At 46.5% G+C, this 23,444-nt stretch overlaps 1 protein-coding gene across 1 annotated transcript in view; it reads right to left on the bottom strand.

The window, feature by feature from the left end:
• Positions 1-240: 240 nt before the first annotated feature.
• Positions 241-23,444, bottom strand: part of SLC27A6 (solute carrier family 27 member 6) — a 678,599-nt gene continuing 655,395 nt past the window's right edge. The window contains exons 9-10 of the mRNA XM_069625623.1: positions 9,026-9,156; positions 241-1,387 (exon numbers count right to left, since the gene is read on the bottom strand). Coding sequence (XP_069481724.1) covers positions 1,211-1,387; positions 9,026-9,156 — 308 coding nt within the window. The 3' untranslated portion in view covers positions 241-1,210. The remainder of the gene's footprint in view (positions 1,388-9,025; positions 9,157-23,444) is intronic.

The raw sequence follows: 23,444 nt of genomic DNA, 5'->3' as shown, positions 1-23,444 counted from the left end.
AGTGAATTGGCAGATAAACAAGTTAGGTTACATGCTCCACATGATTATGGCCATGTCCTACTCTTTGTAAGACCTACAAACTACAATATGGGGTGGAACACTATGCAAGCCTGAGGGAACTGAATCTATAATCATTCTAATTTATAGCTGAGCCCATTTTTGATGTATGACATTTTTCCTGAGGCTGGAAGACATTGATGTGCTTAGGACAGATGCAGATGTGTTCACACACAACAAATATTGGTTCTTCTATCACTCTTTAATCAAAGGACCAAAGGATGCCATGAAACAAAAGCAATTGTTGTTGTGTCAAGAGCAAAGGATGTCATGTCAAGAGCCGGGCATACAATGAAATCAGCAAGTGGTACCATGAAAAGAGCAAAAGAGACAATGGACAAAGCAAGGGATACCATAAAAAAATCACATCTTCATCAAACCCTCATTAAATATAATATAATATATACACTGTGTTTATCTAAGACATTATGTGGACTATGAAGTATTCATAAGAGCACCATATAGATTTCACGTTGCTGGATTATGTTGCATGAAAATGGCAATCGAATTGAAGGGTAGATTGATAGCAAATTAAGCCTAGTTTGAATCTGGGGTAAAAAAAAGCAAACGTTATTCATTCTTTTGTAATCTCCTATACAAATGTTTAACATCCCTACAGGGGGCACCCTGGTTATTGCAGTTTGCTTGTGTTTTTCTGATGTCAAACTCAGAAAAGAAACAGAGAGAGGAATGTATCTCAAATTGGTGGCAACCTCACAATATTAACCACAAGGAACTGGCAATTCAAACACCAAGTAAAGAAATTACCAATAATCTAGAAGTGACAATTATTTCACACAAAGTGGATGTTAAATTGCTACTTGTTTCATGAGCTTTCATTTTTCTGTTTTTTAGAATACTCATTGTGAATAACATTTAGTTGTGTGTAGTCTCAACCGAGTGCTGGCTGGCTTCCAAGTGTATCTCTACCCATGACTCAGTGAACTCTACCATATTGCTCCTTCTATGCTGATGGTCACGTGCATTAGTGGAAAAAAAACATGTACTGTTGATGTCTTCAACAGTGCCTCCAAAAGGAATTAATAACAAGAATATATTATTCTGAAACAAATTCAGTTTTCTTGAGGTTTTTCTCAATGCACAATTTGCCAGTAATTCAACTCAATCATTTTTTTTTGAGTTTCAAAAAAAGTTACAATCGTATGTGACCAGCTAGTATTCCATCATAAATGTCTTTGGTCATCGCTATGTATGATTTTTCAGAATTGTCTAAGAAAAAGAGAGGATCAACTATCACTGATGGATCAAAACCTTCTTGCACCAATCGAAATTTCTGCTGTTTGAAAGTTCCAGTAATTTCCATGGTATCCTAAAAAAAAGAACAAAAGCAGTACTTGAATATGTATTTCCTTTAGCAGTACATGCACCACATTTTCCTCATCACATTAACATGTAGAGCCATAATGTCAACAGGCTAATAATTAAGAAGTAATTAAGAATGAAGTACTTTCATATAGCCCAGCAGAATAACTCAAAAACAAGAGTTAAATGGGTTGGAATGGACAGATTGCTTTACATTGATACTAACCATGACATCCCACGAGTATTTATATTTTCCTCATATCTTTCAAAATAGTTTATACCTTTTTAGGTAAATATAAATTCAAAACTGGTTAAAAAAGTTTACATTTTTATGGCGATAGGAGTTCGATGATATTATTGTTGTGATTTCGTATAAAGAAACATGGTTCAGAAGACAAATATTCTTGACTATGAATATTAGACTGTGCTCACTTCTGCCTCTTTCTGGATTTTGTGTCTCTTGTACGAGTTATCAAGATCCATTATATTTTTCTGCAGAAGTAGTACTTGAGACCGAAAGAAAAAACATATCTGTCTTCACTGGCTGGAAATAGTCGTCTTGACAAGAAAAAAGAATGAGATATGTCCCCAATTAAAATAGCAATCTTGACCGGACATTGCACTCAAGATCGCAGCTGCCCAAATGTTGTGCAAAGATGTACTGAAGAGTAGAATGGCTCGTCCATTTCCCAATGCAGAATTTTACCTTCCCGTGGTTATGAACAAAATGAGAAACATTTTGTAAATGGGATCAGCGTGCAATCACATTTTAAGTAACACAAAGTGTGCCATAGAGCTTTCAAACATTTTACATTTATTGGAGTGGGTCCTTGCCTGAGTGGAGTCTCTGTGTTTGTTGTTTGTCAAACAGTTTTTGCTTTTGTCATATCTTGGGAACATGCTTCATATGGCAGAAGGAATGTGTCCTTATCAAACTGGAACTTTCTAGGGTACTTATCTGAAAGAAGAAATAACCTTTTCCTGTGAAAAAACCTGGAGAGAAGATGGAGTACTCTTCTTAGTATGACATGCAGTTAGAAACTGAAATTGGCCTCCAGGGCTGAAGCTGAGAACTCGGCACCCGATTGACAGAGCAAAATGACCCCAAACAAGGAGGAATCCCAGCTTGGTGACGTGGACTATTCAAACCACGTGACTCTACGAAAGTACTTGGTACTGGATACGTTATAGAAATCTGTAGAAGTTTAGTTCATGTTTAACACTGTCAATATGGCTTTGTATTTATTTCACAAAGAAGTATTTGTAATGAAAGCCATACGCATACGTCAGAGAACATCCTTGAATAATGAGATGAATTACTGATCAGATTATAATGAATTAAAGTGTGAAAAGGCACACTATCCATGTAGAAGTGTTAATCTGTAAAAAAAGACCTGGCGATACCAAATCCATCACAGATTACTCAGCATCTAAACATTAAATAGTGGTTGAATGGGATTAGAGTGGGGTGCATTGAACAAGTCAGAGCTATTTCACTAATCTCTGGACTATCCAGAGTTGCAGAATGTACTATATGTCGATTGTTGTACAAATAGTATAATGCCACAGTGCAATACTACATATTACAGTGTGTTAGATAAAGAGGGCAGCATTGTGTTACCTCAAAGTAATGCAAATCTTGGGTAACAATTACTTTTGATTCAGTGCATGGAAAAATGTCCTCCAATCATTATTATCATATGTTGTTAGTGTCCCTGACTTAAAGGTGTCGTAGTCTCTGGTTAAAGTGCACAAAGCACATGTAAGGGCTTAAATATGTGCTTTCAAAAGGAAGGTGGTCTGCAGTTGTACTGTAATGGTCAGTTTCGGAAGGGTAGGGGGAATAACAAAGACACAGTGAGGTGGTATCAAGGACCCAGCTCTTACTACCAAATGTAATCATACACTGTGCACTTGTTTTTATTCATAAAAGACAGTAGAATCTAGTATGAGAATTAAACAAGCTCAGCATTGATTAGGAGAGTATTGTTAACGAGTGCCTCAGACAAAAAAGACACTTTGGGGGATTTAGTGGAAGCAAGTATGAGCTGAAGTAAAACCACGAGAGCATGCATGGGCAAGCATAGCTTGGTAGAAGATACTGTGAGAAACCGGAGGGTATTCTCCCAAGTAGACCTCCAGAATACCTTATTCAGGTGGGCAGGGAAGGGCTGGCACTCTCAGATCCCAACCCTGGAGGTGGACAAGCGAGGGAGGATCACCTGGGTAATTCCCCAGGTGAGACACAGTATTATACCGGTGAAGAAGGTGAGGAGGACAGTGTCCCTGGGTCTTTTGTAGGCTGTACCACATCTGCCTCCCCTCCTCCCATTGAATCTCTCTTGCCCAAATCCAACAACTTCTCCGTAAATAACAAATCCACTAGGATCCCAAACCCTGTTGCATTCAGAAACTATCTCTCCCAGAATCCCTGTTTTCCAGTTTCCTACCCGAATACTCACAATCATTCTTCGCCACATCCCTCCGATCATTAATTCCCGAAAACCCAGTCTACTTTGAGAAAACACTACCATTTCCACAATTTCCCCTGTTCATTTCACGATAATCGCAGTCATTCCCATTTGTTCCACAAACCCTACCAATCTTGTCTGAGTTTACCAACACCCCCCTAGTAAGAGGGTTATAATTCCACATAACACCTCTTCCCCATCATACTACATAGGACATTCTGAAACTATACCACCCCCTTTTCCGACACAAACACTTTCACACACCACGAAAGACAATGGACTAACACCAAAGAAGTTAACCTGACATATCCCAATACAAGGGTCAGGCAAAGTCCGGCAACTGACCAGAATCACACACACCCGACAGTCTTTTCCTTTCCCCACAGGGATAAAAGGTGGCGCACGAGAGCACATGACGAGCAAGGCAAACCGCACATCAAGGCACCTATCCAAGGGCGGCAATTCAAGAGGAGGAGAAAGCCGGCGAGAACCGAAGGGGTGACAAGGAGAGAAGCGACCTTGCCCTTTCCGACCCAGATCAGCAAAGGCTCCCAGAAAGGAATCATAAGACTACAAACAATAGCCAGTGTGTGTTGCAGCAGATGTCAGTACAGGAGCGTGCCTACACTTATAATCAGAACGGGGATACCATGGTACCGTCCTTGGCTCCAGAGACAAGCCAACCGATAAGAAACCATACTGTGTTGAACAAAAGTAGCAAATAGCACCTTAAGGGAAGTTCAAACAACTGTTAACATTTTACGGGAAAATCAGCTGCTGAGGGGTCAGGCACCACATGGGTGCTCATGCGAGAGACTCTGTTTGATTCCCCCAGTTTGTTGAAACTACTGATACCAGAAGGCATTGGGAGAGCCGCAAGGAAAAGGTCAAAGTGTTCATACACGGGTCTAGCAAAATCCTCTGTACAGTCTAAAGTCTTTGACCAACAAACCATTGGAAAACTAAGGGAACTGAATCCTGCATAGTGAGAAAGTAAAGGAACTGCGAAACTGGCAAACGTAAACCCGACGGAGGGATGCCTGCAGAACGGGGCGAGGCATGATGTCCCAAATAACATTGTGATGACAAGAGTGAACACAACGGAGGGATGTCCACAATGGGTTGTTTAAAGAGACATTAAGACTTGTGAATGGGAAAGGTGGAATTGTTTTGGATACCAAGCCGTATAGTGAACCCGACAGAGGGAGGCAAGCATTCAAGAAGGGTCTGAGCCCGGAAGAGGGGGATTGATGTCATAATGATGTATCCTGGATCAGGTAAATGACAAGGAGCAGGAACCAGACTGACCTAGTTAAGTTGCATATAAAGAAGATGCTTTATTCTTCTTAAGTTACAGGTTACAGCATAGAGGTGGGAGAGAAGGTACATATCTTCTACTCTGGTCCCTTTCATAACTCCAAGTCCCAACCGTCATCTTTGGAATCCCCGGCCCTCCAGCACTACATTCCACTCAGCATTCTCAGAGGCCCAGCTTGCACACACAGTCAGACTCATACATGCAAGATACAACACACATCTCCTTCCCTATAAAACACAATTGTGAAGGACACTCTCTCACATGCCAGGACTAACAACCACAACAAAACAAAACTCATTATACCCTGGCCTGCCACACCAGGGTCTCAGTACTGGCACTACCGAGCACAATCTTGCCACACAAGGACAAAAACAAACCTACAATCTCAACCCTAACAAAATAACAAACTCCTTCCGCCAGGTACTGCCACTGCCTGGCCACAGGTCTGCCACACCCGAGAACTAACCTATCCCCACCACCGGGGCAACTTCTCTAGCCAAACAACGTAAACCCCACAACCGGGGCTAACTTCAATGGCCAAACAACGTCGTAGGCATTCATCTCTAGTACAACCATAAAACAACCACAATCTCCACAACAAACACCACCTCATCCCTTCTCTCACAAGAAAACATAAAATATTGAATACGATAGTAAAAGTAACTTACAAAACAAAGAACACACTAAACAAATAAGCGCATCCACACAGACATGGTGTGAAGAAACACAGACCCTGTGAAAGGTTCACAAAAGTTACTGTGCAAAATCTATTGAAAGTACAAACAGGTTGGAAAAATCGGCTTGCATAAAAAACAAAATCAGCAAATAAAATGTTATAACAATTAACCCCAAGTTGGGGTGTCTCATCAACTCTACCAGTGTCTAAAACTGCATAAATTTCACTAAAAACACTTAAGTACACTGACAGTAAATTGTGTGCCAAGCGGGAACACTAATCCCTAAACTCAAAATGGAACTCCAATCCAACTCTCACTAAATCAATAAGCAACACAAACCCCAACTATGCACTTAAACAACTATGTGGTCTCTCTGAGCCAACCTAAGACTCATCATGTAACTTCATTGGATGCTCTCACAATATGCATCTTACGAAACTCCCTACTTGGATGCTCTCATCTCAATTTCACCACTAAAATAATCTCAAGAACTCCTCAAAAATTATCTCTATTTCACCACTTGAACGCTCCCACAATATGCATCTAAAAAACATAAATCTCCTCATGGGTATCACTGTATCACTAATTTCCAACACCTTAAACACTTGAATTAACAGTGGGCAACACATCTGGCCAGCATGTGAGCTACCTACATACTTCATGCACTTATTTCTTAGGGATGGATGAAAACACCAAATAGAACAGTGGTGATCAGGCACTGCCCTAACGGTGCACAAAATAAACACTTTAAAAGTTAAAGTATCCCAACATTTAAATAAACATGTAAATACTCAATTCTGTGCAAGTAATCAATCCAATTACTTTGCATGTTTATCTTTGTAACATTAAATTAAAAAAACACATTGTTTAAGAATATTTCATACATTGTCAAAACCCTGACATTGTTTAAAAAAATATATGCCGTATAGGATTATTTTAAAATATGTGCATGCTTCATTTCACTAATACCTTGACTGCAAATTAACATTGTTGCTCTACAGCACTCACTGCAACTCAATGGGTTCACTCCCTGCACACACAAAAAACAGGCTTCCAATACACATCATATCATTCTTAAAATGTCACCATTGATTTCCTCATATTTGCCAACAGCAGCTTCTTGAAACCTGCATCACCTTGTAAAAATCTAAATTTACATTTAATATACTGAACACCAATCTAGTATGCATTCAGCCAATTCCTTCCATGGCCGTTGCCATTAGAACATGTGTAATTTGCATTCTCCATATTCATAGCCTGTCTTTAAACCGACATCGTAATTTAAAATTAAATCCTTGCAATTTCCATAGTCACAGTCTGTAGTTCAACCGGCATAGTAACAATAAATTACACTATTCCTTCCTCATCCAGCTGGCACGAAACAAACAAAAATTCCTTATCATTCGTATTTTTCCAAAACATTCTGCAAAATGATCTCAAACGTACCTCGTAGCTTCTCATGTGTCCAGTCAGAACTCTGCTACTTTAAACTCTGCATGGTTCCACCACTAACGTTCTGTTCCCTTTAACTGTACTGCCATAGCTGCCGCCTTTACTGCTACATTACTCCTCACGTTTCGTTTCCATATCAGGGTCCTCGGAGGCAAGAGACTTTTTGTAGAAAAGAGACTTAATTACTGAAGATCTGATACCTGAGAACGGTAATGTAGTCTCGTGCTGGGGAAACTCGAGCATGTGCTGTGCTCCGGAGTCCCGCCTTGTCCCGTGCTCAAAACGTGGGGAAGGGCGACCACTGGCTACCGCATCCTGACTTCTCATTTGTGAAAACTTCTTTCTTTCTTGTGAACCCTATCCCACACTCTTTTTGTATTTAGTTTGAAGGATTGGCAATAGGTTTTATTTATTTTTTTTAAGTATAGGGCCTTTTATTTGACAAGACACCACTAGGCCTGCCTTATTATTATTTGATGGTCGTGCTTGCTCCCAATTTAGATTTAGGTTTAAATTAGGTGTTTTTCCAAACTACCTATACAGTTTAATAAACACCCTTGAACTGTGATCCCTTGTACCTGTATTTACTGTTGCCCCCATGAGTTCCTTACAATACCCAGATAAGAGGCTACACATTGTTATTAGCATGCAACTCCGTCAGATAAACATCTACTTTAATATGTGTATAATAGGATCGAGGGATTAACACACGGTACACTGTGGTGTTACATACATTAATTTCTCCCAAGAAACGTGATTGAGAAATGTAGTATCTGGGAACCTCAAGTAAGCAGACAGCACGGAACCACGTAGGTGTCAAGTAAGTACAAAAAGGAAATGTACTTTAATACTTGGAACTCAGGCAGGAAGGTTACATGGGAGTAAGGGGTTAGGCCTCCTTCTAGCTCAGGCTCCCATCTCACAGTCCCTACATGTCCAGAATCTCCACCACTCATTCTAGATAGTTGACCCACACAGATAGCAAGGCAATCATTCACTCAGCATACACACATGACAAATAAACATGCCAGACACCACACACTTCCTTTCCTAAAGAGACAGAAGAACAACCCTAGCACGGTACAATCAACAACTAAGGACCAAACACTAACCAGCCATGCAGCACAGGTTAATTACAAGCAAAAAAACTAGTCATCCTCCTGCCCTGACCTGCCACGCCCGACCACATCTTACTCCCAACCGAGCAACAACCTGCCTACTCAGAAGTAGTAGACATACCCAGACACACACAAACCTCAAAGGAAAACTAAATCTCCTTCTGCCAGAAACTGCCACATTCCAGCCTCAGATCTGCCACATCTGAGAAAAACCCTGCTCAACAAACCAGAGCAACCAAAAACACAAACCGTAACCTGCAATGCCCCTAACACTATATAATTCCTGAGAATACAACACAAGCAAGAATACAACACACCCACCTCTCCCTAAGAACACAGAAAAGAACGGAAGGAAGGAAAGCGACTCACAAGACATAGGAACACATTGAAAACAAACTTGACTGCAAGGGACAGCACGTAGAAGGCCCACATACATGGTTGACTAGTCCAATGTACGTGGAAAGCAAACTATCTCACACAGGACACAGGTTTGTCACTCCTATATCTCGATGGGTGACGTTCTATGAACTAGTTAGAGAACGGGATGTTACTCTGTAGCTCACATTTTTATCACGTTTACCAGAACAACTGCACTGGAGAGTAAATTACCTGAATTCTTAAAAATCGTGGGCATGCATACCCAGGTAGGTATGTCACAGCTTGTTCATAAATCCTTTTTAAGTGTAAGGACTGATTTGGTTTCAGTACAATGGAAGCCATCCCAACTTTTCCCTCATTGCCTGGAATGAGAAGAAAGCAAAACCAATTACATTACAAACATTTTACAAGGTCACATATATGACTTAAGAGTGGATTTGTTAATCATTTTATGAAAATTATTATCTGCTATATAGCACAGAGCAACAATTTTATTGCATGGGTTTACAATATATAGTCCAGCCCAAAATATTTTTCTTTACTCAGACCATAAAGAGTCAACGTCTGACTGTTTCAAGTAGAGTGCCTTTTAAAATCCACTTACCTTAGTAAAGCAATTTTGGAAAAGTGTTAATCTGTAACACCATTCTCATCAAAAACCTTAGTTAAGAGGAGGTAGTGGTTCAAGGGGGATGTGCCAGACACATGATGTTTGGAGCAAAGAAGCCCATTTGGGGTCTATGGAGGTGATCAATAAATGCCTGTTTCATGGCGATTATGTACCTTCACAGATAGGACTGTATTGTATGCCTTCCGTACAAAGTAATTAGTACAATAAATGCTGTATCCTCCTACTATGATGCCATGGAAGTGGAATGTGGAAATGATATTCCACTGCTGTGAGGTCACAACAAAAGAATAGGGAATGCACTCCACTTTCCAGTTCTCCTTAGACCCGAGGTAAGTGGAGAAGGCCCAAAGCCTTCCAGATTTCTGCACTGCTGATCCTGGATAGTTTGAGTTGATCAGCTGTGGGTTCTGCACTGCCAGAGCTGCTCCCGGAATTACATTTGCAATAGAGGAGCAGTGCCTGAGAGACAGTTGGTTAGCTGTGAGAGGTGTGGATGGTTAGCAGGATAGCATGGAGAATCTTGCATCTTTTGGTCCCACTGGTATTAAGATGCTCCAGATCCACCTCTCCAACATTTTTCTTTATCCCCCGCCCCTTCCTCCACATTCTATCATACCAGTTCCAATTCCATGTTCTGGATCCAAACTAATGATACATAACACACATCTGCCCTTTATCCATTAACATACATTCTTTAAAACTTTTTGGAAGCTGGGTTTGACTGGGGGAGGGAGGGTGCGTCTCTCGGTCACTCTTTCTACATCCCTTCTCACTACATTCTTGTGACTTGATGTTTTTATTGCCTGCCACACAACATCTTCAAACTTATGTGGGAACTTCCAAGGTATATTAGATGACCTCCCTTCTCTGTATGAATCCCTTGATAACCTATAACCATATTTCCTGTCGTACTTCATTTCTCTGTATGAGCTTACTCTCTCGTTGTTGTCTCCCATCTCTGATGTTTCATCTTTTACTGCAAACTCTTTGTCCTCCTTGTTCAGGATTACTGCTACTCTGATCATGTTCCACACCCTACAATCCTCTGTGTGCACTGCACTGTGATATAGCCGAGTCACATTAATTGGCCTAGACCACCTCCACAGGATCCTCTTGTAGAACATTATCCCCAGACTACACCTTTTAAGAACGTTTCCTTTACCACGTTTCTTCTCATCATGCCACACTTGATCATCCTGTCTAGCACAAATTCTTTCCTTTATAGTTCTAATTCCACTTGAGTCAAACCTGCAGTCTTTATGAATGCATGACACAGTTTAGTATTGGGTTTCCTCCCTCTGCTTATCTCGAAAGGTGGCACTTCCATTGTAGACTAGGTTGAGAATTATGAGCTACTATTCTTTCTAAAACGGCTACCTGGCAGACCTGATTATTCCCCCATGCACACCTGATGACACCCTTAATCATTTTGTTCAATCTCTGTATTGTCTCATTTATTTGTGGATGATTAGCCAAACAAATTTAGTGTTCAATGCCATTCTCCAAGAGGACATCTTATTTTTCTGTTGACCTAAATTGTAAACCACTGTCAGTAAGTAATATGTTAGGTTAAACATCTGATGTAGCTATGTTTTTATATACTCTATGTATTGCTGAAGGAATGATGCCATGGTGAGAGTAGTGACATAAATGGAATGTCCTGCCAGGAGGAATGATGCCCTGGCTCAGTGTTCCAGTGTGAGCGATGTAACCTGGGTGGTGGGCACCTGTGGGTCTTGCCCCGGAATGTGCCGAGCTAACTTTGAACTTCGTAAAGTAACATGGATCAAGGCTTACCTCCAGAGTTGGGAGAGCAAACCTTGGATCATTGGCAACTATCTGGTCCTCTGAAGAGCCCTGGAAATGGACTGACTTGTGCCTGGTGGAAAAGGAGAGGAAGCCAAGTGAGCTGTGGTGGGGGGGGGGGGGGGAGAAAGAAGTGCAGCCATTCAAGGATCCACTATCCCCCACAAAAGAAACCCCACCACCTAGGCGTGCCTATATGAAACAGGTAGGCAAGTGAGCTGCAGGGGGAAAGTTGGCCTTTGCAAATGGGGGTGGGGGGTAGTGTTGTACCCAGGTAAGTCTACATCACTATGATAGGTAATGGAAATGTGGAAAAGAGAGAAAGATAGAGCTGGGTTGACTACCAACCAGTATGATATGATATATATGGCATTTATAACGCGCCTATACACAAGTGTTTCAAGGCACGACGAGGCAAGGGGGGGAAACAGAGGGAAGACAGACAATGATCCTACTAGACGAGGTGTCATTCAGATCGCGCAAGTGCATTGAAAGGGGGAAGGAGGAAAGTGCAGGGGGAGGGGGAGGTGGAGGGGACAGTGCAGTACATGGGTTAATAAAGTAAATAACAATAAGTAGCGTACAGCCAGCTGGTGGCAAGTGCAAAGGTAGTGCAGAAAACAGGTGTCAAGTGCTAGTGGTGGAACTGTAGGGGTACAGAAACAGTCCCTAAATGCGGGGGTTGCCAGACGGGCAGTGCAGGTGTGCGACTGGATGGGGGGCCTGGGCTTGAGAGCAGGGGGGTGGGCAGGTGACCAGTGCAGTTTCAGTATCGGCCAGGAAGTCAGCAGAGGAAAGGAGGAGAAAAGGCAGAAGCAAAGAGAAAGGTTTTGAGGTGCTTCCAGAACCGCAGATGATTCTCAAGTTTCAGGGAAGCAGGGAGGCTGTTCCAGAGGGAGGCCCCTGCCATGGGAAGAGATCTACCACCAACTCGTTGCTTGGAGAAGCGACTGACCCTGAGGAGTGGAGGCGGATGAGCTAAGAGCTCGTGAAGGAAGATATTTTGGAAGAGAGAGCTGAAGGTATTGAGGCCCCAGGCCACAAAAGGCCTTGTGGACAATACAGAGGGTTTTGAACTTAATCCTCGCAGCAACAGAGTTGCAGAGGGCGGAGAGTAGAAGCAGGCAGATTTAGAAAGAGGCTGTTGCAATAGTCCAGCCTAGAGAGAACCAGAGCTCTGGAGACAGAGAGCTTCTGGGGGAAGGAGGGGAAAGGAAAAATGCCTCTGAGGGGGAGCAGCTGGTAGTGTGACTTCTTAGAGACATCAGAGATGTGAGGATAGGAGGAGAGTGTGGAGTCGAAGATGACCCAGAGGTTCTTAGCCTCACAAGTGGGAGCAGGAGGGCCAAGGCGGCCGTCCAGAGCGTGACAGGAAAGGAGGGAGCAGGTGTTCCAATGAGGAGAATCTCGGTCTTACTGGCATTAAGGCAGAGATCATTGGCAGCACCCCACTCCTGGATGGCGGACAGGCAGTTAGAGATGAGAGGGAGAAGAGGTGGCTGAGGGTAGCCTGAAAATGTGCCGAGTGTCATCCGCATAGCACTGGAAGTTGGGGCAGAGCGCAGCAATGCGGTGGGCAAGAAGTGCCAGGTATAAGTTGAACAGCCAGAGAGAGAGGTTAGACCCCTGGGGAACGCCACAGGTAGAGATAGAGATGGAGGAGAGATGGAGGAGAGGAAGGACCCAAGTTGAACCTGGGAGGGTCGGTCGGAGAGGAAAGAAGTCAGCCATGCCAGGGCCTGACTGGTGATACCAAGGTTATAACGGAGACTGTTGAGCAGGATGGCATGGTTGACCTCGTCAAAGGCAGAAGAGAGATCAAGTATGACGAGGACACAAGGGGCGTTGTAATCAAGGTTGGAGAGCAGGTCTTCACGGATGTTCAGGAGAGCAGTTTCTGTGCTTCTGGCATCTCTGAAGCCAGACTGATGGTCATGGAGACAACCAACAGATTCAGTGTGAAGATTGAGCTGGGAGATAGCCAAGAGTTTGCCCAGGAAGGGAGTGATGGCGATTGGGCGATAGTTAGCCAGGCAGATTGGTCGGCAGAGGGTTTCTTAAGAAGAGGGTGCACAAGGGAGTGCTTCAGGGGGGAAGGGAAGACTCCAGTGGCAAAGGAGTGGTTGCAGAAGTCAGCCAGAGAAGGAGCCAGGGAGTCGATGTGGTCCTTGATGGTTTTGGAGAAACAGGGGTGAACCTGTTTTGACAAGACTTCATAGATCGGACTTGTCTAGAAACATTGTCTGGGTAAAAAAGGGGAAAGGCAGAGAAAGAGGGTAGGGAAGTGGCAGAGGAAGGGCCGAGGGAAGAGCAGGGAGTAGAGGGAGGAAGGGGAGAGGAGAGGAGGAAAGAGCACAGGATGTCCTGCGTTTTAGAGATTAAGTGAGAAGCCAGCGCCGTGCAGAGGGCCTGGGAAGGGACAGAAGAGGTAGAGACTGCGGCAGGATTGGCCAGTTCCTTGCAGATTTTAAAGAGTTCAGCCAAGTTGTTAGATGCTGCAGAGACGCGGGATTTAATGTGAGCTCTTTTCTTGGTGAAGACAAGGAGCAGATATTGCCTTTGGAGCATGCGGCAGGCCAGTTTGTCAGAGGATGTACATGAAGCATGTCATTTCCTCCCAGCCACCATGCACTTGCGTTTGAGGGTGACGAGGTCTGAGTCGTACCAGGAGTTACACTTGGCTTTGGGCTTCAGACGGATCTTCATGACAGCGGCAAGAATATCAAGAGTATCAGAGATAGAAGAGTGGAGCATGGAGAGGGCTGTGTCAGGGTGTGAGTCTGCCAGAGAGGATGGGGGGGATGAAAAAGTGGCAGCGAAAGCCTCTACTGACACGCGCTTCATGGGTCGGATGACCGAGAAGGTAGGTGGCAGTGATGGAGTTGGCTTGGCCTGAGGGGTAGAGAGGGTGAGCTGGGAGGAAAGGGGAAAGTGATCACTCCAGGAAGAGAGGAGTGGTGAGATGGATAGAAAGGGGAAGGTCTGAGAAGATCAGAACATCCAGAGTGTGCTCTGCAGAGTGAGTCGGGCCAGAGGGGAGTATTGAGAGTGAGAGAGAGTCGCAAAAGTGTCCAGAGGGTGGACAGGAAGCATCCAGGTGGATGTTAAAGTCTTCAAGAAGGAGGAGTTGAGTGGTCAAGATCAGGAGGGAAGAGGAGAGGTCGGCCCACTCAGAGAGGAAGGAGGAGATCTGACCAGGGGGTCGATAGATAGTAGCCACAGTGAGGGACTGGGAGAGAGAGAGAGAGAGAGAGAGAGAGAAAGAGAGAGAGAGAAAGAAAGAGAGAAAGAAATAGAGAGAGAGAAAGAAAGAGAGAGAGAGAAAGAGAGAAAGAAAGAGAGAAAGAGAGAGAGAGAGAGAGAAAGAGAGAGAGAAAGAGAGAGAGAGAAAGAAAGAGAGAAAGAAAGAGAGAGAAAGAAAGAGAGAGAGAGAAAGAGAGAGAAAGAGAAAGAAAGAGAAAGAGAGAGAGAGAGAGAGGGAGAGAGAGAGAGAGAGAGAGACTGCAGATGAGGCATTCAAAGGAGGAGAAGGCCTGCGTAGGAATGACAGAGTCAGGAATCCACTCCGGGAAGATCAGGACTACACCCACTCGGAACAGTTGGACCTGGGCGGGGAGAGGATCTTGTAGCTGTCAGGGAGGAGAGTGTCAAAGCTTGTGACAGAGCTGGACATGAACCATGTCTCAGTGAGACTGAGGACATCGAGGTCAAGGTCCTCTAGAAGGCGGCAGATGTCGGAGGAATGTTTGACAGCTGAGCGAGAGTTTAGAGTAGTAATATGGAGAAGGTTGCCATCCTTGAAAGACTTCCGGGTAGGGGTACAGCTCAGAGGTACGTCCTGCGGAAGTGTAGAGGAAGCCTGAGGGGGGGCAGAAATGGAGGGAGGAGAGGGCAAGGTAGCCGAGGAGGAGACAGCAGGCGAGGAAGCTGTGGAGAGGGAGAGGGGACAGCAGGAGAAGAAAGGAAATTGAGGAGGCGCGGGAAGCGTCTATCGAAGAGGAGAAGGGTGGCCTGAGGGCCTTGGACCAAGACAGTACCATTCATAAACATTAATGAGGACCTTAGAGGAGCGGAAGGAGGCCAAGAGGGCCTCCCACCAGGCGCCACCATTAATGGGAGAGGAGGAGAAGGGAGAGAGCACAGAGACCATATGTAGAGTCCATAGGTCTGAAGACGGAACAACAAAGAGGATGTCGGTGACAGTTTGCCTGGAGCAGGCACTGGTATAGGTGTCAGTGATAGGGAGGCCTGGGTTGGAGACCAGTATGTTCTTTTTAAACCTCTTCCTACCAGATGTAGTGAGGAGAGCACGATAGTCAATAGAGAAGCAATTAGGGAAGATAGGAGAGATGAGAGCACCATAGAGTAGGTAGGGAGAGGAGAGAAGAGAAAGGGAAAGGGAGAGCACTTGTGAAGGACACAGGAGATGAGACAGAGGCGAGACAAGTTGAGCAATTGGACAGGATGACGGACACTTACATTTTTAAGACTAACACAAAGCTCCCTAAGGCTGAGAATCCCGAGGAGGGGAAAGGCTAGGTTTAACAATGCAAGTTCCAAATACTTTTACAATGCAATTTCAAAAACAGGAGAAAAACACAAGAGAAAAACACACAGAAGTTTGAGAGACCTGAATAGAGGGGGGAAAGCCTAGATTTAACACTGCAAGTTCCAAACACTTTTACAATACAATTTCAAAAACAGGAGAAAAACACAAGAGAAAAACACACAGAAGTTTGAGAGACCTGAATAGAGGGGGAGAAGGCCTAGGTTTAACAGTGCAAGTTCCAAATACTTTTACAAGGCAATTTAAAAAACAACAGGTGATCAAAACCTGGGTTAGGGAGTCTGCTAGGTGGACGGGGGGAGGGAGGAGGGGCAGGGTAGCGTGCGGGTTGCACCAGGGAGATAGCTGAAAAATGGCGTCCCCTGTGGACACCTGCAGCCTCAGCCAGGAGCTGCTTCTGAGGGAGCCGCCCTTCACCTAGGTGCCCTTAGCCAAGGGGCTGCCGGGCTAGGGGCTGCCCAGGGGGGGCAGTTAAAGCTAGTGGAAGCCCAATCATGGCCTGGGAGGCAGGAGGAGGGGTAGGGAAAAAACACAAAACACGGGAGGGAATCAAGACAAAGGCAGGGCCCAGGGGTCAAGGAGGCAGCAAAAATAAACAGAGGCCCAATAAATTATAAATTATATCTGCCATTAAAATCTATGAAGGATCGGCTAAAGGGACGGATGTCCCAGAAGGAAGCAAGAGGCTTCCAGGAATGCTGGTCAACTGAGTATGCTGCTAAAGGTAGACCTGTATGGACGAAGAGATATGCAAGTGCTCCCAGGAGATGAGCTGCAGCCTAAGTGTACAGTCTCTGTTGCATTGCAGGGAGAACAGAATCACCTAATGGTGGTCACCGGGCCCACATGATGGCGTGTGTAGGACTTTGCTGGTGGTGTACGCTTGGGGTAGGGAGCAGCAGAAAGTAGGGGCTGGAGCTCTGTACAGCCCTGCATGTTGGCTAGAACAATTACATTGGTTTGGAAACATTAGCAATGAATCAATGAGGGAAAAACAGCGTTTGAACCAGCGCAAGCTAAGCCAGCGCTGTTCGAGCGTTTGTGCCGCTTGCAACCAGAAAGGTTTTCAGTAATGGACCTTATAAGGTGTGTTCAGCGAGGTAGTACTTGCCAGCACTACTTCCGTATATGAGTAAGGAAATTCATTAAGTATGGTCTGCCAAGAATCTGGAGTGGGCTAGCGAGTGCAATGGTCTGCCAAGAATCTAGAGAGGACTAGCAAGTGCATATTAATTAACCAGCTAGGGATTGCTAATGAATTCATGGCTAAAAGTGTGAATGAAATTGAGCTCTGGATCCCAAATAGGGGCTGAAAATATTGAGGAGAGGATTTATGACATGGTGATCAGGTATAAGAAGTGCAAAATGAGGCAAGAACTTCTTAAGCTCAAGGCGCACTCATCCTTAAGTGATAATCCATCTACGATTTGAAGAATAGAAAATTTAAGTATAGAAATTTCGGGGGGCGCTGTTGCGCACAACGAAGATGGCCGCCTGAATCCTGGGCTCCTGCTCCAGTACAAGATCCGTCCAGAAAACATCCGTTTTGGAGCCACCTAAGCACCCACAAATGGCTGTGTAGACGAGCCGAGGTCTGGTCCCCAACGTCTCCAAATCCTGGTGGAAATCGGTCTCTGGCGCCGAAGTTACGCTGCTCTGAATTTGGCCCGACTGGTTTTGGGAGCGCGATCCAGGCAGAGGCAACGCGGAGCCGTGGACTCTGGCGAGGAGGAGGCCGAGTGGGGGCGGGGCCATTGTCAGCGGCCCGCGCCTGACTCGCGCCCACGCTGAGCAGCTGCGGACTGAGAGCTGTTCGGCCGTGAAGACGAGGAGACGTTGTGCCCCCCTCAGGTACAATACCCGCTACTCTTCTGTGGCCCCACACCCCGGAATTTGCGGCGGAGACGCCACTAGACACGGCAGTGACATCCTGTTACGCGGCTGCCCGTGGCAGGGAGCCGGCACGTGGGGCGCGGAGGAATTGGCCCCGAGTGATCCGACACTCCCGGTGGACGGGAAGCCGGTCTCTGTGTTACGTATGGGCGCACGCCCGCTAAGACATTACATAAATTTACGGAGGCCAAAGCCCACGGCTTCGTGAAGCAGCGGGAGGTGAGGGGCCCCTGTGCCAGTGAGGGGGGACTGACGGAAACGCCCTACTAGCGGGCAACATTGCTCCTGATATTACATTGCACGCCCTACATCCGTGTAGTCTGCTGCGGAGTCCTTGCCTCCCGGTCCCCATACAGAACTATGTTTGTCGTGGGTGCACATACGCAGGAGATTACACTACCTTTGGCGACTTCAGGCACGGTCGCCCTATCGCATGAAGCCCTGTGCTGGTGGCCTGGACGACCCCACGCGCTGGTGGACACCCAGTCATCTATATAGGCCCTCTTTGGCGTAAACTGTGGCGCACCCTGAGTTTTGACACCTAACTACGTGGGAGAAAATATCCATCGCTGGTGCCTAACATTGGGCCTTGGTGCCCTGGTGCTGGGGTCCCTGCCGGAAAATTTATAGACGTCTTGGGAGCAAGGGGGGTGAGGCGTAGGACCCCCGTTGCCCTAGCGGCAAACTCTGTCGTCCTGATCCAGGTGGCTTCGCTGAATATCCATAAACAACGGGCCGGGGCTGGCACCATGGGCGAGCCGCACAGGGCTGGGTGTCATGATGCCTACCTCCAAGGAGCCAGGCCGGGCCCAGCAACCCCAGAGGCAGACATCATTTTCCCCAGGGGAAGTCTCAGCGGGCCCAAGTCGGGGCCCTTTGGACTCAGTCCTGGCGCCTTAGGCGCCAGGCTCATAGCGGACCCCAGTCCTGGCGCCTTAGGCGCCAGGCTCATAGAAGAGGATATGTGTTTAAGTGCTTGGGTGCACACTTACCTGATGCAGACCTTGCTGCTTCATCCAGGCCCTCTGGAGGCCTGAATGGGACTACTTTACCTGTAGGACTACTTCACCACCCGGGTGTGGTCGGGGAAGGATACATACCAGGAACTTCTTCCAAGGCTATTTAAACCCCACCCGAACAGCCACACGTGCTTCGCGTTGTTCTGCACCTAGCAGCTGGACGCTCACCGTGTCAGCTCCTGCATCCTGACTTCAGCCACGCCTGCCAGCACCCTGGAACACCTGCAAGGGGAGAAAGGAAGAGAATAGGAGAAGAAAAGCCCTTACCTGCTAAATCTGCATCCCGGAGTCATTTCTCCAACGGCCCTGAAAAGGAAGACATCATTTTAAAGGCATTTTGTTTCGATCGCTGCAGCGCTGCATTTTACTCACCTTTGCAAGGCGCTTCCATCTTCAGCAGCGATCTTCCGGATTCAGCTACGCCCCGGCGCCTAGAGGAAAAAAGACAAGAACAAAGGTGAGAGGGAGAAAAGGAATAAGGAAAGCTCAGTTTCCTTTTAAGTCTTACCTGTTGGATTATTCCCACTGCATTTCGGGTCCTGCCGCTTCCTGGCATCTCCGGACCCCGGCCCCTATGGGGAAAAAAGACAAAGACATTGAATGAGCGAATGCAAAGACATTACCTGAGCGCTCATCCAGAACTGTTTCACTTCGGGTCGGCGCCATATCTCCGGCACTCCGAACCCCGGCCCCTAAGGGGAAAAAGACATAAGCATTAGCGCTTGCTGCAATTAGACAACGAACATTATTATTAAGCTTGAACTTTTGAACAGCACTTTTACAGCGCCTTACCTGAATAGTCAAGCTTACCTGAACTCCCATCAATCCTCAATCCAGTGAAGTAACTGGGTTTCAACGCGCCCCTGCATCAGAAGCAGGATGGAGAGCTCATCCTTCCAAACCCTAAGGTGAGGCTTCACGGGGAATCGTGGAGGAGGTATCGCGGAGGGTTGGAAGGGAGTGGGAGGCTTGAGCATTGTTCCACAGTTGGTAATACTCCCTTTTCACGCACAGGAGGGTATCCAACGAGCCAGGGAAGCCAGAATAGAGGGGCCCTTCCTGTCCATCTTCAGAGTTCTGCGCCTTCGACGCCGCGCCTCCGTGGGAACCAGGTGAGCGTTACACTGGGAAGGGAGGCAAGACACCCAGTAACAAGAGGAAGGGTCCTATGGATGCATTTACCGGCAGCCAAGCACCGGATGCCATAACTGAGGTGCATGCTGACGCTAATGAAACTCCACCTGCAGACATTGAAGGACGGGAGGACAAGCTGACACCTGAAACTGGACGATATAGTGTCTACCATTGGCTCCCTGAAGGCAAGAGTTGAAAAAGAGAGCATACGTGTCACTGATGCAGAAAATAGAATTAGTAGTAACGAAGACGCTATCTCACAACATGGTCGTGACATCGCTCAGCTTAAGGAAGCCATGACTAAAATGCAACATAAATGCGAGGATCTTGAAATGGTCGGGGTGGCGGAGTCATTGGGAAAGGCCAAATGGAGAAACAACTTGAACAACTGCTTAAAACACTATTCGGTCCTGAGTCATTCTCCGAACATTTCTTGGTGGAGAGAGCCCACCGTACTCTTGCCCCGGCCCCCAAACCAGGTGCTCCCCCTCGCACAATAATTGCACGGCTGCTTAACTATAGAGATAGGGACACAATCCTGCGGCTGGCCAGGGAGGCTGGTACGCTTCAACACGAGGAATGCCGAATACATATATCCAGACTTTTCTGCCGGGGTCGAGGCGAGCAGGCGATCATATGAACCAGTCAAGAGACTCCTTAGAGACCGCCAGATTCCATATGCTCTGGTGTTCCCGGCAAAGTTGAGGATCCAACATGCGGGTAGGGCACATTTTTTTCGAATCCCCGACTGAGGCCACACAGTATATAGACACTTCCATACCTCTCCCCCCGAGGGGGGGCAGGCCGGCACAGAACAATAGACCAAGACCCGAGGACTAGGGATCTCCGGCGACCGGATTGGCCTGTATCCTTATGTAGTATCCACTGCAGCCTTATGGGTCCTACAAGCAGGGCGGCTCCATTCCATGTGACTATTGGAGATTGTCAGGCGGCCATGTGAGGCAACATGGCTACCCCGGGAATGTTCCACGATTGTTTTTGGGTACATCGTCAAGTTGGGGGTGATGATGAGGGTGGGGGGAGGCAAGAGGGGTTGGAAATGGGTGTTCTTGGTGTGGAAATTTGGACCACCTGAAGGGGTTTCATTCGAATACAAGGTTGGCTTCGGCCGGAAGTTTGGTTAATGCCAAAACAAGCTCGACCACGGTAATTGAGTGGGTTAATATTCTGCAGTTGATGTGGGCAGTGGGTGGGACAAAGTTGGGGCAGATGTTGTGGGTTCCTGGTGTCAGATCGGGATGGTTTGGGGAGTTTCTGTTTTAAGGAGTTCGATTGTTAAAATCAGAGAGCGGTTGCATGGCAGAATGGCCGCATCACTAGCGACAGGGGCGAGGCTACGGACAGATGATTTTTACAACATGCGGGTATGGCACAAGCTGATAGGGGCTTAGAAGTCAAGCTACTCTGCTGGAATATTCGCAGCCTTAACAACCCAGTGAAGGCGAGGAAGGTGGCAGCATATGTTACACGCCACAATCCTCATATTCTTTTCATTCAAGAGACGCACGCACTGGGTAATGTCAATTCTGCATTCCTGCCAAGATGGGGCCCCCAGAGATACTACACGGAATACCCAACACAGTCTAGGGGAGTGTTAACCCTCATACACCCCAAGCTGTGCTTTAAATACCACTCCAGTAAAATAGATCCGCTTGGCAGATATGCACTAGTCTGGGGGGAGTTGGCGGGATACCAATTAATACTTGTTAATACATATGGGCCAAATGTGGACGATCCACAGTTCTATTGTACGATACTTGATATGCTGACTATGTCAGGGGAGGCACGGATAATCTGGGGCGGCAATCTCAATACTATTTTGGACCAGTCCCTTGATCGGTCCTCTACTGCCCGCAGGGCCCCCTCCAGAGCCGCATTGGTTGTGCGGCAGTTGATGGAACAGATGGATGTGGTAGACGCTTGGCGCACACTGCACCCGACTGAGAGGACATTCACCTTTTACTCTTCTGTCCATGATTCCCATTCACGTATCGATTACTGGTTCATTAGCTCACCCCTGGCCGGCATGGTCACCAGTTGTGAAATACACCCCCGCACCCTCTCTGACCACTCACCAGTAACACTTGGCATTCAGCTGGGTGATGCCCCTCCTCCAGTTAGACGGTGGAGAATGCTCCCCGCCATACTCAGGGACACTAATATTTGCGAAGCCCTCCATACTGAGATCAAGGAATTTATTGAAATAAATGAGGGATCGGTAACCACTTATGCTACTCTCTGGGAGGCATTCAAGGTCTGGATCCGGGGTACTATCCTGGGCAAGTCCACAGGTATGCTTAAAGCTGTAAGACGGGAGCTGGGCACAGTCGAAACTAAAATAGGCCTGTTACAAACTGAATATAGCGCCACACAGGACAAGGCAACACTATCGCAAATGCATGTCGCGTTGAAGGAATTCAACGCGTTAGCCAGCAGGGAAGTCTTATACATGGCTGCGCCTGCCAAGGCCCGTAGATATGGGGAGAGTAATAAGGCCGGTGAAATTCTTAGCCACCATGCTTAAAACAGATAAACATCGGAGCCCAATCCCTGGTATTTTGACACCCACTGGGGCTTTGGTTAATAAGGAGCAAGACATTATTTCCACCTTCGCTGAGTTTTATTCCTCCTTTATTCCAATCATGACATCAAAAGTAAAGAAGACACATTCCGGTATTTGGATAGCCTAGACCTCCCTACTCTGACCACTGAGACCCGTAACATACTGGATCAGCCCATCACTATTGAAGAAATCGTAGAGGCCATTAAATCTCTGTCAGGGAGCCGCGCCCCCGGCTCGGATGGACTTAGCGCGGAACTATATAAGGAATTAGGACTGAACTAGCCCTCCTACTGTTAAAGGTGTGGGAGGAGGCGATGGATCAAGGGAACCTTCCAGAATCGATGCGCGAAGCTATTATTACTGTCCTCCTGAAACCCCGTAGACCTGCACATGACATGGGTTTGTATGGACCGCTCTCCTTGATTAATACCGATGCGAACATTTTCGCCAAGGTCTTAGCCACCAGGCTCCTGCCGTACATGTCGATCCTTGTTCACCCAGACCAGGCGGGCTTTATACCAACTAGATCTACAGCTCTCAACCTGAGGCGCTTGTTTAATGTTATGGCACACATTGATTCCACAACAAAGGCTGCCGTGGTGGCCCTTGATGCCGAGAAGGCCTTCGATTCCGTGTCCTGGTCTTATCTCTTCCCGGTGCTTGAACGATTTGGCTTTGGCCGATACTTCATCAAATGCGTACAGCTACTATATACTCACCCGACTGCTAAGGTTCTGACCAACGCCACTTTGTCCCCCTCGTTTAGGCTCTACAGAGGTACCAGGCAGGGCTGTCCCTTTTCACCTATACTTTTCGCACTTACTATCGAGCCGATGGCGGAACATATACGCCAGAACCACTCACATAGAGGGCTTAGGATGACCACCCCCCCCAGATCATTTAACTATATGCTGACGATACCCTGCTATATGTCCACGACCCAGTAGAGAACGTACAGCACATAATGTCGGACATACATGAGTTCTCGGAATATTCAGGGTACAGAATCAATGTTC

This window comes from Ambystoma mexicanum, chromosome 6p (genome assembly GCF_040938575.1).
Source record: "Ambystoma mexicanum isolate Mex_15411 chromosome 6p, UKY_AmexF1_1, whole genome shotgun sequence".
In the NCBI taxonomy this organism is placed as follows: domain Eukaryota; kingdom Metazoa; phylum Chordata; class Amphibia; order Caudata; family Ambystomatidae; genus Ambystoma; species Ambystoma mexicanum.
Note: the sequence above shows the minus strand (reverse complement) of the source record. Positions and strands in the feature narration are given on the sequence as shown.